Source organism: Ipomoea nil, unplaced genomic scaffold, assembly GCF_001879475.1.
Source record: "Ipomoea nil cultivar Tokyo-kokei standard unplaced genomic scaffold, Asagao_1.1 scaffold1895, whole genome shotgun sequence".
In the NCBI taxonomy this organism is placed as follows: Eukaryota; Viridiplantae; Streptophyta; class Magnoliopsida; order Solanales; family Convolvulaceae; genus Ipomoea; species Ipomoea nil.
This window is the reverse complement of record NW_017618323.1, coordinates 533,132-550,817: the sequence shown is the minus strand read 5'-3', so window position 1 is coordinate 550,817 and position 17,686 is coordinate 533,132. Positions and strand designations below refer to the sequence as shown.

The 17,686-nt window shown below is 37.2% G+C and overlaps 3 protein-coding genes across 3 annotated transcripts; 1 reads left to right on the top strand and 2 right to left on the bottom strand.

The window, feature by feature from the left end:
* Positions 1 to 4,885: 4,885 nt before the first annotated feature.
* Positions 4,886 to 8,525, top strand: LOC109193475 (ATP synthase subunit d, mitochondrial-like). The gene is made up of 5 exons (XM_019344311.1): positions 4,886 to 5,179; positions 5,854 to 5,935; positions 6,671 to 6,735; positions 8,001 to 8,087; positions 8,204 to 8,525. The coding sequence occupies exons 1-5, from the start codon at positions 5,009 to 5,011 to the stop codon at positions 8,303 to 8,305; spliced, it is 507 nt and encodes a 168-aa protein (XP_019199856.1). The 5' UTR covers positions 4,886 to 5,008; the 3' UTR covers positions 8,306 to 8,525.
* Positions 8,526 to 9,507: 982 nt separating this feature from the next.
* LOC109193506 lies at positions 9,508 to 13,599 on the bottom strand. Its single transcript, XM_019344347.1, has one exon. The coding sequence runs from the start codon at positions 13,597 to 13,599 to the stop codon at positions 9,508 to 9,510; it is 4,092 nt and encodes a 1,363-aa protein (XP_019199892.1).
* LOC109193505 lies at positions 13,596 to 15,041 on the bottom strand. Its single transcript, XM_019344346.1, has one exon. The coding sequence runs from the start codon at positions 15,039 to 15,041 to the stop codon at positions 13,596 to 13,598; it is 1,446 nt and encodes a 481-aa protein (XP_019199891.1).
* Positions 15,042 to 17,686: the final 2,645 nt, after the last annotated feature.

The following is a 17,686-nucleotide window of genomic DNA, read 5'->3' as shown; positions in this document are numbered from 1 at the left end:
TATTTCTTTTTTATTAATGTATATGAGTTTTGTAAACATACATTCTCAAAATGAATACATGACAACCAAAATGAAATAAGAGAACAAAAAAAATAAAATAAAATAAAATTCCTAAATCCATTCTTTCATTCAGAACTTCTTTAATTCCACTTGAATTCTGAACCATGAAAGCATATCCTCTACACCTTCAATCCCTCCATTCACTCCACTGCAGCTGATAACATGAGAAATGTCAGCTTCACTACTTTGCCAAAGCCACTGAATGAGATGACAGCAAGCCTCCTTCACTACTACGGAATCGTTTACTTCATTTCTCTGTTTTTCCTTTTTCCAGTTTTTCATTTTTCCAATTTTCCATCTCAATTTCTCCAATTTTCATTTACAAATTTCATAATACGGAGCACAAGTAATAATAATAATAAGAATAATTTCATTTTACAAATTTAATTTTTAAATAAAAAATTTAATACAATAATACTAAATGTATAGAAGGTAACAAAAGTCAATAAAAACATATTACTAAATAAATTACAACTATTTTAATCATTTCAGTAAATAGTTTGAGTACATAATAATAAAATTAATAATTGTTATAAATCTTATTAAGTACGGACATTATTTCTATTCATTACGTAATGGTCGGAGGTTTATGACTACACTTATGGTTTCCATTATAATTATATTTCATATATATGTACTTGTACCTTCTTGTAAAGTGGTTGGTTGATGAAGGATATAATAAAACTTCCTGACCCTCTACTTGCTTGCAATTGCATTCACCGGTTAGGAACTAAATGGCAACGGCCATCAAACTTGCACGCTCAACTACTGTGAATAGTACAAATTCCCCTTTCATTCTAATATGCATTTTTTTTTTTCCATAATTGATATATGTTATATGCAATTCGAATGTTTTCTTGTATATGCAATTCGTATGTCTTAACACTGGCGGAGCCCCCCCACTGCCCCCACTGCCCCATCCCTTAGATATTGTATATATATAATATATACCAAGTTGTAAGCAAAGATTTACTTAGTTTAGATGGTAAAGCTTCCATATGGAATGGTCTCTAGTTCGAATCCTAAAGCACTTATTTTGAAGTTATCCAATATGTAATATGTTTATATGCAATGTATGTGAGTTATATGTATGTACGTGACTAATGTGAGTTATATGTCTTAAGTTACTATTATATTGTCTGTATATACATGTTTTGTGCATAGTCCATTGCTTATAAGTTATGAGGTAAGTTACGAGTGTATATACATGTTTTGTGCATAGTCCATTGCTTATAAGTTACGAGTGTATATACATGTTTTGTGCATAGTCCATTGCTTATACGTTATGAGTATTTTTATTTTTTTATTTTTGCTTCGGTTATGAAAAAATTCTTTAAAAGAAATTTTACTTTCGAGGATTCATTAGTCAAGTAGAATTTTGCCCACACTCACAAAAATCCTGAATCCGCCATGGTGTCTTAATATGCAATTGCTTTAACTATACAATTTATATGCCTTTTGTGTATATACGAATATTGCCTGTTTTGCTGGAAATTTTTTTACTACAAATCTCCCCTTTCTCCATCATTATTTGCTAATAAAATAAATTTTTTCCATCAGAGAAATATATAAACTCTTAGAATTCAACAACAATTTTTTTTTTTTCAAAAAGAAAAATCATCATCAACAAGTTTTCGTTCTACACCCAAAAGCAGAATACCCAATTTTTTTTACACTCAAGTGTTCGAAGAAAAAAAAAAACAACAACAAAAAACTGATTGCTTTATGTACCAAAAATATATGAATGCTTTTCAAATATTTTTTGAAAAGTTTTTTTTTTATACATACACTGTATATGTATATTTTTTCTGCGTTCGATCCTGATTTACTTGGCGATGGAGACGGCGGTGGCAGGTTGTCGCCGGCTCTGCTGCGTCCCGGTAGTGGCCGACGCTCCGGCGGTGGGCGGTGGCGACAGTTATTGACGTCGCGCAATTTCTTTAATTTTTTTTTTTTTTTTTTTTTTTTTTTTTTTTTTTTTTTTTTTTGCGATCGCAGCTCTTGTGTTTTTTCATTCGTTCCTGGCAGATAATATTTTGCTAATAGGGTTTCTTTCCTATTTTTTTTTATTTGAACCTGGGCTATTTTTTAGGCCTAATATGTTCAAGAAATAATGATATTATGTGTTTTGGACTTTTTAGTTGTTTTGGGTCCTTTATATGCTATTAGGCAAATTTTATTGTGGACCATGGTCCATGAAATAAGTATCATTCTAATTAAACTTTATTTCATTTGGCAATATTGCTATGTTTTTCAGTTTTATTTTCTATACACACTAATTTTAATATAGCAATACGAAAGTATCATTTTAATTATACTATAGTTTCATTTGACAATATACATTATTGTATGAGTTCTATTTTGTAGTTTCATTTTCCACACACTAGTTTATTTAATTATAATAATGCTAAAGTATTATTTTAGCAGTCCACGTTCATTTGACAATATAAGTTATTGTAAATTTGTATGGCTAGATTTTAGTTTCATTTTCCACACACACTAGTTTCATTTTAACAATATAAATATCATTTTAATTATAACACAGTTTCATTTGACAATATACGTTGTTGAATGAGCTCTGTTTTTTAATTTCATTTTCACATGCACTAATTTCATTTTAACAACACTAAAGTATCATTTTAATTTTACTACAGTTTCATAAATTCTGGAATTTAGTTCATTCATTCTAGAATTTTAGTTCATAGATTAGATTCTGGAATTTTAGTTCATTCATTCTGGAATTTTAGTTCATCGATTCTGGAATTTTAGTTCATATGTTGTTGCTGGGAATCGAAACTTGATTTTTTTAAAAAAATGAGACGCGCGTTTTTAATATAACGACGTCGTTTTTGCATCCGTATGCACCATGCATGGTGCATACGGATGCACGGCATAATTTGCCCTTATGATATATATACATGTATAAATTGTTTTGGGTTAGAAACTTGATTCATTTTCAAGAATTTTAAAATATATTATGTTAAATTTGTAATTCAATTTATTATTTGAATCTATTATTGAATATGCTCATAAATTAAAATTATTATTGTTGTGCAATTTATTTGTTTAATTTGAATTCTTATGCATATTAGCATGCTCTATAGTTTTGATTATCCCGCATATACATTATTCTTTAGAAGTACACCCTTGATTTTAGCAAGACCTAGTGTATATGGATTATTTTTGTGAAAAATCTACATCTTGGCTACTATCACTAAATATGCATTTACTGTAGCTCTTATCTCGGATGGGAGCAGTTATCTAAAATGAGATTTATCTCACACCTACGCAAATTGAAGAAATGATCGTTGTGTAGTTCACGAGCTATAAGGTCTTGAAAGCTAAAAGCCCTAATTTCTTTTTCTCATCACCATCTGAACCATGACCTGAAATATGAATACCTTCCTGAATATTATGACCCTTATACCTTATATAAATCCTCGAAGGATAGTTCATGTCTAGCTAACCTGCACCAGTGCCCGAAGCACACAATGTTGCTCAGTCATGCAACGTCAAGAGGGGTCGAGGAAGAGGTCGCGATAGGAATCAAGGCAAAGATGGCGACAATAACTCTCAAAATCAGACTAAAAAGCAAAATGATCCAACTCGTAGAGGACAACCACATTCATATCATCATAAACTCTGGCCCACCAGCAAAGTATGCTTCACATGTGGGTGTAAAAGGCACTGATCACGTGCGTGCCACAGCTCGAAGCTTTCTCCTGAAACCTGAATGAACAACACAATGTTGAATCCAACAAAGATGCCTTGCCTGAAGCAAAGGCTCTTCTTGGTCATATTTATGACCTAACTTTAGAACATCTTTTTTAATGGTCTTTATCAATACTTCCACCCAGTAGACACATGTGAACATGTTGTCAATTACGAACAACATACTTGTTGAATTTATGAGCAAACGTTATTTAATTAAATGTTCAATTCCCCGATTATCCTCGTAAGCATATAAGGATGGATAATGATGGTGAATTCAACTCGTCATCTTTTTACGATTGTTATTAGGCATTACGATGAATCATCTTATGCCTTCCCACCTGAAATGGTTTAGCTAAATCTCTAAAATTAAATTGCTTGCTAAATCATTTTTTTCAACAATCCAATGTGCCGGATATTAGTTGGGGAAGTGCAGTATTCACGCTGCTACTTTAATACTAAATATCCGGCACATTGCATGTCCTTATTCTCCTTTACATCTAATACGTGGTTTCAAATCAAACATTTCCCAATCTGCGTTTCTATTTCTATGTATGCAGTCCATTCTATAACCACCATAATGTATCTCTAAAAACTCCATTTGTTGTCTCAAATATTTAGAGCCCCTGAGAGGGACGCAATGGATACGCTAACTGCATGAAAATCGCTTCACGGTATTAGGGGAGATATGATCAAAATTGAAATGGAACGTCGAGAAATTTCATGAAATGAAATGATCTTCAAAACTTAAATTCACGTACCAATTAGACTGAACTGTAAGTTCAGAAGGAGATCAATTACAATCTGCCAAATAAATCTATTTCATACAAGAATGACTAAGTCTCGTACACATTTCTCAAATTGGACATTGATTTAACTATATTATTTATTTATTTATAAAATTTATTTGTAATATTTATGGGTAAATAATATTTTGTGGACATTGCACAATGAATTATAATAGTTATACAATATTAAGTAAAATTGTCTTTCAAATTCTAAAATTTGATATCAAAAAGAAAAACTTGGAATAAAATAGAGAATTTGACATTTATTCTCTATGCCATCAAAAAGAAAAACTTTAGAATAAAAAAGCTAAAAAAGAAAAAGAAAAAAAAAACCCTATAGGCTATAGAAGGCGAAGTTGAGTTACTGTACACAATAAGGCAGAGGGATTTTGCATTGCGTTGGGTTTCTGCTCAGTAGTCGCCCGTCCACCCCAAATTTGATCGAGAAAATGAGCGGAACAGCGAAGAAAGTTGCCGACGTTACGTTCAAGGCCGGCAAGACAATCGATTGGGAAGGAATGGCGAGGCTTCTCGTCTCCGATGAGGCTCGGAAGGAGTTCGCTTCCCTCCGCCGCGCCTTCGACGAGGTCAATTCCCAGCTTCAGACCAAGTTTAGCCAGGTCCCTATTCAATCTCTCTCTCTCTCTCTCTCTATGTGAATTTACAAATATGTGGATCTAGTGCTTGATTTCGGATTGCTATTCATTGATGTGGCTGATGGATCTATATTTTGATGTTTTAAGAGATTAATCTTTTTTATTTCTCCGTATTTGTTATTTGAAAGTTTTATGAAACTATTGGTAGAAAGCGTTATTTGTGTGAATTTTTGCTGTTTTCCTTAGAATTGGAGACCTTGTAAATCATTCCATACTCCATATTAAAAAAAAATGGAATTATGTTGTCATGTATTTTAGAAATTTGTTGTGGATGACCATAGTTTTATGTTTGAACTACTTTTCTGAATGTAGTGAATTATGGGAAGGGAAAATGAAATTTTTGTTTCAGGAGCTTGTCACTGTTGTAAGATGATGAACGATCAGTAGATCACACGGGAGATGAGTGGTAGATTTTGCACCTTCAATATGTCCATTTTCTTCCTTAATTGATGGGTTTGGTTTTCTAATGCTTAATATATTGCACAGTTTAGGGAGTTAAACCCAACCTGATTGATTACCTGATGGTTTTCTTTGTTCAAGGCAGTAGAAATAATGTAAATGTGATATTATAATATTTACATTTACTTTAGGAAATTTTAAATTTCGTATGCAAATATGATATTTGTTAATTCACACAGGAACCTGAACCCATAGATTGGGAATATTACAGAAAAGGACTTGGTTCTCGCTTGGTGGATATGTACAAGCAGGCATATGAGAGTATGTTGTATTTTCACTTACCATTTTTCTTCATTGATTGCATAGCAACTCGATGAATTTCTGGATTTCTGTGACCTAGGCTAGTAAAATTGCACTTTTTTTTTCTTTTTTTTTTTGGTGAGATTTATGATGAATCAAAACACTATTTGGAAGGTGTTCTCCTCCTCCTGCCTCCTGTGGTCTGGTGGGAATGAAATTATATAATGTTCCCATGTGCAAAAGAATTATTCCTATGGGTTTGTTTTACCTTTTTGTGATTTATGATGAATCAAAACGCTGTTTGGAAGGTGTTATCCTCCTGCTTCCTGTGGTCTGGTGGGAATGAATTTATGGAGAAATGACAAGAAATTGGGGGTTGTTGACACATTTTGTCATGTGGATGTAATTCTTTTGCACATGGGAACATTACCCAAGCAGAAATTGAATGTCTAGACCACTCCAACATACTTGTATACTTGCTCTTGCACCAAGCTGCCACAGTTGTGTTTACTATTCTATATGCAATTTTTGTTGCTCCTGACTAGGATCAGTATATCTAGATAATTTCTTACTATGTTGCCTGGGGCCATAGGACTTAACTTTCCTGGATGGTTATGAACAAATTGGAAGACCTATTCCTCTGCCTCTTAATTTTGGTTCTGCTTGTTAACAGCTGTTTATTTTCATTTAACCTTGCGATAATTCTTTTATCTGTAAATTTGTTACTTAATTTTATACAAATTGTTCTTATGGCAGGTATTGAAATCCCTAAATACGTGGACACTGTCACTCCCCAATATATGCCCAAGTTTGATGCCCTGGTAAGATGATTATTGATATTTGACTGAGATTCATGTTTTGATGGTTACTTCTGTTGTCATCCCCTTTTGGAGTAATACTAAGTAATGAGAAATGTTTGCTTAGAGACTGTTTGGTACTTGGGTAATTCCTGGGAATGTGTTTGTACAGAACAACTTTATTCTGAAAATTAGTAAACATGTTTAGTGTTACCATGGATTCATGGAAATATAACAATTAAATTTCTTGGAAAGTGATTTCTAGCATTTGGTATGGTTAAATTTTCTAAGGAAATTTTCTTTAGTTTGAAATACACCCTTGCCACATGCAGGCAAACAAAAAAATTACTGTCACTAACTTATTATACTGACATACTGCTCTTCTTGTTGCAAGGTGTACCTCTAAAATTTCTTCTAAATGATTTTTTGAAACATCAAATACTTTCCTTTCCCCCTTGTAATTATTGGCTTTGTGAGATCAACTTATGGTGATAGAAAAATAAGATGCCTACAGATGAAGAATGCCAATCCCGGTAGCCTTGTATTGGTACCATGTGGCTGGTTGTGTGTCAATAATCTTTAAAAAAACCATAACATTTGAAAGCTTTGTTTTTGAGCTTGACTGTTACTGTTGTAACATGATTGTGTACGGAAGGTTATACAAATTTAGTGAAGTTTACCTGCTCCTTTAGTTTTAGGTTATCACAATTTGTATTTAGAGTGTTATTTATGAGATAGGTAAGTAATTGGGTAAATTCTACATATTCCTGACTACCTAGGAAAAAGAATTCGCCCCCTAGGTTATATTTACTTACCCTAATTTCAACCAAAACTTTCTCAGGTCAAAGCCCGTGCCAAGCATGGGAATAACTTTCCCACAGTTTCAATTGCCAGGAAAGTTTGGACTTTCCCGGCTACCAAACGGCCTCTTAATGAAACTTGACAAGATTATTTTTTAATTCTAGAAATGAGTAAAGAAAACTCATTTTCTGTTCAATCTAAAAGCATACAGATGCTATTTGCTAAAGAAAAGATTTTCAAGATATGAGCAGATGACCACAAAAACTACCTCCAAATATAATTATAAGAGCTAATACCATCTAGGGTCCTCCGAGCATAGTGGTTTTGCCACATTTAGTCCTAAACTTTTAAATTGACCACCTGAGGTCCTTTGACTTTCAAATTGTTACCATACGCACGGTCCTTCAACTTTCAAAATTTAACCAGTCGTGGTCCTCCTGGAGTCTGAAAGTTGTGTTAATCTAATAATCTAGTTGTCTTTGTTGTAGGTGGTAGAGCTGAAAGAAGCTGAGCAGAAATCTCTCAAGGAGTCTGCAAGACTAGAAAAAGAAGTTGCAGATGTCCAAGAGTTGAAGGTTATGCAAATGTGCTTTTGGTGCTTCCATTCTTCCAGACCTGTCCCCATTTCCCCCGAATTCCACCTCTTGTCTATGCATGTGGAGTGCTAATGTCTTTTTTTCTTGATTAACAGAAAAAACTCAGTACTATGACAGCAGAAGAATACTTTGCTAAGCATCCAGAGTTAAAGAAGAAGTTCGATGATGAAATTCGTAATGATTACTGGGGTTACTAGTTGACTTGATGTAGCTGCCTGCTTTATTGCCTTGGTGGACTTTTATTTCGTTCATCATTGGTTTAGAAATAAAAGAGAATTAATTGGTTCCCCGTTCCATTTACGGGTTGAGTTGAAGAATGTCAAATAGATTACATATTTTTGAGGTGTCATTGCATACTTTCGCTTAAGGAACCAAATATTTTCCAGTTAAAAATGGAATATTAGATCATTTTGAGGTTCTTCTTTGCATAATATTAACAGTTATCTAAATTAATAATTATAATAAACTAAATTAAATTAGTTTGTATTTTGAAATTAATTAATACTTACCAATTTGTTTCCACATTAAAACTAAAGATGGTTGCATGAGAGAAATGTGGAAACGATTATTTGACTTGAAAGCTTTTGCCCTTTGATAATCTGAATCCATTTATGTGGGACTGTGGGTGATGCATCATTATTTGTTGAGTTCTCTTTCTGATCTTTTTGCTTCTTTATGTTTGGATCAAGTTTGTCTACTAAATCGTTGCAAATAAAATGTATGGGTATTTGATTTCTGTAGCCATATGCCCATATTGTCAAATAGAGAAAATTTAAATTTTGGTCCACAGACTATTGCACTTGTGTTAATTGCAACACTTGACTTTCAAAAATATTAAAGTTAGTACTTTGACTATGCAATTCTTATCAATTTTGGTCACGCCGGCCAAATGTGACCGGAAAAACTTAAACCTTTTTAAAATTTTTAGTCATGGGGGCAAAATAGTCATTTTACGTTAAAAAAAATAAAAAATTATTTACTTCTTCTTCCTCAACACCTCCAATATAAGAAAGGTCTAAGGTTCGAACCTAAGATCTTTCTTATATAAATTAATGAGTAAGTTAAAAATAATAAATAGTTAACGAAATATTCAGTTATTAAAGTTTATACTAACGGAATTTAAGTTATTTAAGGGAAGAAAATAATATAATAGAGGGTAAATAAGGAAAATTATTAAAAAAAATACTAAAATCAAAATAATATGAACCAGTCCCGACATTTTTTTGTTCCAGTTAAGGGCCTAATATTATTGGCTTTTATTATAATTGTATAATTGTATGTATAGATTTCTCTTATATTCTATTTCCTACCTTTTTAAATGACTATTTCTCCATTTTTTTTTATTTCCCCCTTTTTTTTTTTTTTTTGGTGAGATTGAGGGGCTTAAAGCCCCAAGAAACTAAGCAATCCTTCTAGTTGCGACGCCATTGGCGTCACGCACAAGAAGGGAGATCATGTCTATAGGTGGGAAGTCCAGCAAAGTTGTTCCCCAAGGATTGCCATGCCCCATGTTTGCTAGGTAGTCAGCACTTTGGTTGCCTTCACGGAGGACATGCCGGAGTTCATGGTCGAGGAAACCTTCCATTAAGACTTTGCAATCCAGAATTAAGGTATCCGCCTCCGGACTGGATCTCGAGTCCATGCGAAGAGCCTGAACTAGCGCCTCTGAGTCCGATTCTATGATGAGTTTCAAGATCTGCTCATTTTTAGCCATAATGAGCCCCTCGCGGAGACCCCAGAGCTCGGCAATAAAACTGTTTGTAATGCCAATTTTAGAGGTGAACCCTCTAATCCAGTTACCGATATGATCACGAAGCAGGCCTCCAGCACTGGCCATGCCGGAGCAAGATTTCCTAGAGCCATCCGAGTTGAGCTTCATCCATCCCAGAGGAGGTGGTGACCAGTTTACCCAAATCTGTTTCGCTATGCTCGGGCCTCTATGATTAAGAAGGTGATGCTTTGCTTCTTCTGTCTGGTGGGCAGCCCGTCTCCAAATCTCCCTCGCTGGTATATCATTATGGTTGAACACGAGTTCATTCCTTACTTTCCAAAGATTCCACAGCATGTGAGGGAAGAAGATGCTCCAGTTGATGTCGCTGGCAGAAGGTGGCGACGAGCAGCCGGCATTTCTGATCCAGCTTGTCAGGGGGCAGATGGAGGTTGCATCAAAGTGATTCGGGGGGTGGCAGAGATTCCAGCATTCAGCTGCCAACTCGCATCTACGGAAGAGGTGGTCTAGCGATTCTTGTTCCCTCTCACATCTTGGGCAGGAATCATCATAGGTGAGGCCTCGGTGCTTCCTCTCAGCATTTACAAGGACCCCATTGTTGATAATTTTCCAAATGAAGATTTTTATTTTTTCCATGCATTTCAGATTCCACATCCAGCCTTGATCAGTAGGATCCCCGGTATGACCTGCAATTAAGGAATAAGCAGATTTAACAGAAAAAAGGCCCGTACCTGAAGGAGACCACGATAGGGAATCTTGTTGCTCGCTGTTGATGCTGATCGGGACCGCCCGAATAGTGTCGACTACAGGCGTCGGCAGTAAGTCTGAGCAGAGTCTGGTATTCCAGGTTCTATTTGGGGAAATAAAGTGACTAACCGTTTGTTGCACCGCATCGTGGGGATGCACAACATTTGGGAGGGAAGCAAGCGGGACGTCCCCAACCAAGTGGTCGTGCCAAAAGTTGAGGGTGTTACCATTACCAATTTTCCATTTGACGCCTTGTTGGAGAATTTGGCGCCCTTTGATAATACTTCTCCATCCCCAGGAACAGTTATTGGAAGTGTCAACCGAGAAGAAATTCACGTCTTTCATGTATTTCTGGGTCATAATCTGGACCCAGAGTTTATCTTTATTGGAAACCATTTGCCACGCAAACTTAGTGAGGAAGGCTTTGTTGACCTCTTGGGTTTGCCTTAGACCCAACCCCCCCATGTCTCGTGGTGCACACACCTCAGACCAGCTGACCGAGTGCACCTTTCTTGTGTCTTCCGAGTGCCCCCATAAGAAGTTCCTGCAAATCTTGTCAATACTTTTACAAGTACTTACCGGTAAGGCCATGGATTGCATGATATAGGTTGGAGTTGTGGCTAGAGAGGACTGGACCAAAACCCTTCTACCTGCCATGCTTAGGGTACTAGCTTTCCAGTTAGCTAGCTTTCTTCGCATCTTATCAGTAACGGTTGAAAAGGTCGTCTTGGAAACCCTCTTGTGAAGAAGGGGGATCCCGAGGTAGGTACCTAGGGACGAAGTTACCGGAATTCCTGTGTGTTCTCCAATGCCTCTTTTGACCCCTGCATTAATATTGGGTGAACAAAAAATTTGGGACTTAGAGAGATTTACCTTAAGGCCGGAGGCGTGACTGAACTTGTTTAGGCAATCCATCATAACCATAGCTTGATGTGTCGAGGCTTCACCAAATAGCATTAGATCGTCTGCGAAGAAAAGGTGCGAGATACCAATACCGCCTCTAGAGACCGATAAGGGCTTCCAGTTTTTCGCAGCTACCTCTTTTTGGATGTCAAAGGCCAGTCTTTCCATAATCAGGTCAAAGAGGTAAGGGGCAAGCGGGTCCCCCTGACGGAGTCCACGTCCCGGGGAAAAGGAGGGCAGATGTCCACCGTTCCAAAGGATAGAAATGTCACTCTCTTTAAGAGAGAAGAGAATGAGCTGCGTGATGTTTCTGGGAAAACCAAACCCATCAAGAGTTTCTTCAAGGAAGGACCAATCCACACTATCATAGGCATTCTGGAGATCCACTTTGAAGACCATAAGTCCTTTTCTACCCATCTTCTTATTCATCGTGTGGATAACTTCTTGAGTGAGAATCACGTTATCCAACGTTGAGCGGCCCGGGAGGAAGCTGTTTTGGTGAGGTCCTATAAGCCGACACATGATGGGCCTCATACGGTTGACTAGAACTTTTGACACCACTTTGAAAGCCACATTGAGCAGAGTAATGGGCCTAAAGTCAGAGGCTGTCTCCGGGACATCTTTTTTGGGAATAAGAGTAATAAACGCCCGCAGAAGAGAAGTCGGGACTTTGCTGGTGCTAAGAGCCTGGTTGACTAACCCCGTAAGAGTTGGTCCAATATCTTCCCAAAAATGTTGATAAAAAACCGCCGGGATGCCATCTGGACCGGGGCTACTGAACTTCTTCATACCAAGAACTACTTTCCTAACTTCCTCTATCGTGGCTCTCCGAGACAACTGACTGGCTTGTTGTCTCGAAATCTTACGATCCTCTGCGATCTGAACCAATTCTGAGCTCCCATTCCTGTCAATTCTGTCAAAAAGCGAAGCAAAGAACGAAGTGATATGGTTAGCAAGAGTATTATTATCATCCGTCCAATTACCGTTTATTTTGAGGAACCTGATTCTGTTTCTGTTTCTCTTAATAATGGCGGAGTTATGGTAGAACCGGGTGTTTCTATCCCCATCTTTAATCCAGTTGGCCCTTGACTTTTGGAACCAGAGAGTCTCTTCATGATCAAGCACCCGCATGAGATTAGCGGCAAGCCATTTTTCCAAGGCCTGGAGCCCCCTCGAGGTAGCATAGTAGGGACTAGATTGGATACCCCGAATCCTGGCCTCGAGATCGCGCTTCCGTTTAAAGATATTACCAAACACATCACGATTCCAGGATTTGCTATGTTCTGTGATATGTCCAAGGATGTTATCAATATCTTGCTCGCCTCCTTTCGTGGCATTTTCCCAAATCAGACCATAGTCTTCTCTATTAAGCCATGCTGCCTCGAACCGGAACGGACGGAGATTTCTATCCGGCGGTGCGCCCGCCACATCCATGAAAAGAATTGGGTTGTGATCAGAGTGTAGCCGTGGAAGGACCACAACCTTGGCCTCGGGAAAGGCCAACTGAGCATCCATATTCCAAAGAACTCTATCAAGTCGGCGCATCTGAGTAACTCGGTTACCCACAAAGCGGCACCAAGTGAATTTAGTACCAACCGATCCAGGATCTATGAGTCCACAGCTACTAAAAGCATCGGTGAATCTTTGCATACCCGGGATGTTAATAAACTCACTTCCCCATTGCTCTTCTACCATAGATATATCATTGAGGTCGCCCATGAGAATCCAAGGGCACTGAATAGAGTTACTGAACAGCTTACAGTCCTCCCAAAATCTAGACTTGGCCATCAGGTTAGGTCTGACATAGGCAAACGTGACATAGCCTCCTGCCACCTTCGTATGGATTGCCTGTGAGGAGTGTTTAACAACCTGTAAATCTGTTTGCCCCTGCTTCCAAAAGAGGAGCAAACCACCTGCAAAACCAATGGGCTCAACTAGAAAATGATTAGTGAATCCCATGGAAATAGCCATATTAACCATACCCTCCACTCTGGGGGAACGGATCTCCAGGAGACAAAGGATATCGGCTTTGGACGAGAGTAAAAGCTCTCTTACGTGCTTTCTAACACGTCCATTGACAACACCCCTACAATTCCAGGAGATGGCAATCATTGAGAGATATCGGTAGGCAGAGAAGTTTGGCAACCACCTTCTTCAGGTGTGAAACAAGCCATGGCGGCTGGGTATTCAAGACCCGAGTTCCCAAAACCAAAACCAGTAAAGGTGGCATTCAAGCCCCCAAACTGGAAGGATGAAGCAGAGGCTCCAAGGCCAGAACTCTCGCCCGGCGCAAAACTACTAGCATCAAAGGAGATAGAATTATCAGTTGTCCCTCTTCTACCCGCAATCCTGGTACCGCCGCGGAAGGTCGTGCGAGAACCCCCACGGCCACCGCCAACTTGGCCGGAGTAACGTTGGGCCGTCACCCGATCCACCTGAGCAGCCCTCTGAATGGGTGTCACGCTAATCCCCTGAACAGAGGGGGTTGACGGATGAGAAGGAGCAGGATTAGAAGACTTACCTTTCCCGCTCTCACCATTCTTTTTCTTCTGGTTATTTTTAGTGGAAGACTGGCGGTTGTCCTTACTCGATTCCTTCAATCCACTCAAGGATTGGAATTGGTTACCTTTGGGTCGGGGTGCTGCATTCTTGCTTTTGGTCTGATTATGATTCTTCTTGGCAGCCTCCACGGAACGTTTCCGAGTCACCACCATCCACGGACCATATTTGGCCCTAACGGTCTCAGTTGGGGGTGGCTGCTCCGCTGGAGCCGGGTCCGGCATCACATCCTTCTCCACGACTGGTTCTGCATTAAGATCCATCGTGCTGTCAGCCGGAGTTGATGGTGCTTTTGAGTGCGGACATGCTTGCTGGCGATGACCAACAATGCCACATCCAAAGCACAGCACGTGAAGGCCTTCGTACTCCACCTCATGGAGTAGATCGTTCACCCAGATTTCCAAGACCAAAGGTTTGTCAAGGTCAATTTCCACCGCAGCTCTGGCGAACCTCCCCTTGGTCACAGCTGTAGTGGTTCTATCGAGTTTCAGCGGCTTCCCTACGTTGTTCAAAATCTTCTTAATGATGTCATCTCTGAAGTATTCCACAAAGAGTTTGGGCAGCCTCACCCAAACGGCCATTTTTGCAAGCTTAGCCTTAGATGGATCAAACTGTGGCACCCACCGTTGAGCAACAAGGTAGTTATCGAACACCTTCCAGGGACCATCGATGAGGACATGCAAATAGTCCCTTCTGCTGCTAAAGCGAGCCACAAAGCAGCCGTATCCAATATCGATAAGTTCCATTTTTTCCTGAAGGCCCCAGATCGTTGGCAGCCTTTTATTTAGCACATTAAAACTGATGTTTTTACCTAGATATCTGATGATCAAGGCGAGCTTCCACTTCTGGCAAAGCTCCCTCCTGGTTTCCAAGGGGATATAGACTCTTGGGATCCCATCTTCTCTAGGTTGCGTATTCATGTCACCATCAGGCTCCAATTCTGGGTCCTCAAACGCCCAGTCGTTAAGATCCGAGGTGGGGGGGGACGTCTCCATTCAACAGCAATGGAGATGCAATAGCTTCCGCGAAAGAACGCTTATACGTGCATGCTTTCTTGTGGGAGCGTTGATCCGTCTCCGCCTCCTCCATAGGGTCCGAAGGTGGGGGGATGTCGCTCTCCATCGACGTTTGCATGGCCGCCGGACCGCCGCTGGCCGCCATAACGGCTAGGACGCGTACGGCGGAACTTACCAAAAAAGAACCAGAAAGCCAAAGGAAATACGCGTTTCTAGAGAGAAAAAATCATTCCCCTATGATGTGCTGTATTGTCTCCCTGCCTATAATGGTATGACTAAAATACTAGTTGCTTTCATATTTCCCCCTTTTCATTTCTCGTTTCCGTCTAATATACATTCTATACTATTGGCAGTAAAGTGCTCAGATAGTGGAGAAAAAGATGGGAAACTATGCAAAAGGAGTTTAAAAGATGATAAATAAAGGCAGCATTTGTCTACGAAATTAGGGGAAAGGAAAGCAATAAAGAGGCAGCAATTATGTACATCATCGTTTCGATTCAGTGTCCATATTGCTATGTGGACCTTCGTCCATGATATAAAATTCACCATCTTACAGGTCTCAATTCGTGAAACGAGTTAGTCAAGAGAATTTGGGTCTTAAAGTAAATGGGTTTAGTAATATTATTTTATGCAAACTATTTATTACAGTTCTGGTATAAAGTATTACATTTATGCTATAAAACATTATATATAAGGCTTAAAGTAATAGATTATATATGCAATTTTGTATGTGATGATACTTTATTTCATGTAAATTATCAATATAGTTTTCTTATAAAATACTACATTTTGCTATAAAATATTATACATAAGGCTTTAAGTATTGATAATATTTGCAATCGTGTTATGATATTATTTTATTCAATGCAAAATGTGTATTATATTTATGGTTTAAAATACTACATTTATAATATAAAGTATTATATAAAAGGTTTAAAGTATTAATTATATCTACAATTCTGTTATGACTCATTTTTATTACATTAGACCCGCCTCATGGATTGAGATTTATAAGATGGTCTCATAGACTAACCCAAACTTTTATTTCTTAATTTCAAATTGGAATGGGCAGTTCAGCTATAATTCTAATTCTATAAAGAAAGAACCTTAACCAAAAGTTAAAAATCCAAATAAATATTTATCTCCATAATAAAATTGAATAATATTATATTTACTTTTTCTTTTTAATTCTATATTACCTGTTGTTTGGCCAAGAAAAAATATCATGATATTTACCAAAACGTTTTAATTATGACTATTGATATGCCTAATTCATCCGTAGTTCCACGTGAAACTAATTTAAGACTTAACTACGTAGGCGCTGGATACCTCATTCAATGCTCCAATAATTTGGCAGTCATAAAAAGTCCATTCTTTAATTTATGAAAAAGTTGGTAGTCCTTATCTAATTATATAAATCCGTTTTGGTAACTTAATTAGCTTATTAGTTAAGTTTGATTTATTTGATTATTGTTAATTGTTTCACTTTATTAAACAACTAAATAAATGTTTGATTAATTAGTTTTTTTTTTTTTTTTTTTTTTTTTTTTTTTTTTTTTTTTTTTTTTTTTTGCAATAGCTTATTGTTCTAAAATGTTAGAATTCAAAAAATTACTCAAATCAATTTTTTCGATCAGCTTTTTGAAAAAAAAGTCTTTTTGCATGTACTAAGCTATCAGCTAACAACTAATTTATCAAATATCTTTCCATAACAAACTAATGATATCAACTAGTCAAATCCACCAATCTAATCAGCTATAAGCTATCAACTAACAACTATTTATAAAACACCCTATAATTTGAGTGAAATTTGTCTTTTAATTTTAGTTCATAAAGAATTACAAAAAAAAAAAAAAAAACAATTCTTAGTTGTTCAAACTAATGCCCAATCACCTTAATATCTTCAATCAGTTTGTTATCAACAGATATATACAAAGTCCAGCTCAGATTGACAAGATGTTGCCAACTTTTGTTTTCTTCATTTAATAGTTGCTAAGTTATTAATTACGATGTTAAGATGTTGTCCACTTTTTTTTTTTTTTTTTTTTTTTTTTTTTTTTAATTGAATTGTTTAATAAAAACAATGTATACAAACATATACGACATTTACAAACATTTTACTATAGTACTTCTTCCAAGTGGTTTTGTGGTGATGCTATATGATGGTTTGAATGTGAGGTTAGGGGATGATGTTGCAAGGATTAAATTCTTATGCATATGAGCATGCTCTATAGTTTTGATTATGTGGCATATACATTATTCTTTAGAAGTGGACCCTTGATTTTAGCAAGACTTAGTGCATATAGATTGTTTTGTGAAAAACCTACACCTTGGCTACTATCACCAAATATGTATTTATTGTAGCTCTTATCTCGGACGAGAGCAGTTATCTAAAATGGGATTTGATATTGAGATTTATCTCACATCTACGCAAATTGAAGAAACGATCGTTGTGTAGTTCACGAGCTATAAGGTCTTGAAAGCTAAAAGTCCAAATTTCTTTTTCTCGTCACCATCTGAACCATGACCTGAAATATGAATACCTTCCTGAATAGGACCCTTGTGCCTTATAGAAATCTCCGAATAATAGTTTTGACTTGCAAATATCAATGGTCCTTTCTAAG

Excerpts from the sequence above, each read along its gene's own strand:
- LOC109193475 (XM_019344311.1), top strand. The coding sequence starts at position 5,009 with ATGAGCGGAACAGCGAAGAAAGTTGCCGACGTTACGTTCAAGGCCGGC. Across the intron at positions 6,736-8,000 it reads TGCCCAAGTTTGATGCCCTG|GTGGTAGAGCTGAAAGAAGC; the intron begins GTAAGATGATTA and ends TCTTTGTTGTAG. Across the intron at positions 8,088-8,203 it reads CAGATGTCCAAGAGTTGAAG|AAAAAACTCAGTACTATGAC; the intron begins GTTATGCAAATG and ends CTTGATTAACAG.
- LOC109193506 (XM_019344347.1), bottom strand. The coding sequence starts at position 13,599 with ATGATTGCCATCTCCTGGAATTGTAGGGGTGTTGTCAATGGACGTGTT.
- LOC109193505 (XM_019344346.1), bottom strand. The coding sequence starts at position 15,041 with ATGGAGACGTCCCCCCCCACCTCGGATCTTAACGACTGGGCGTTTGAG.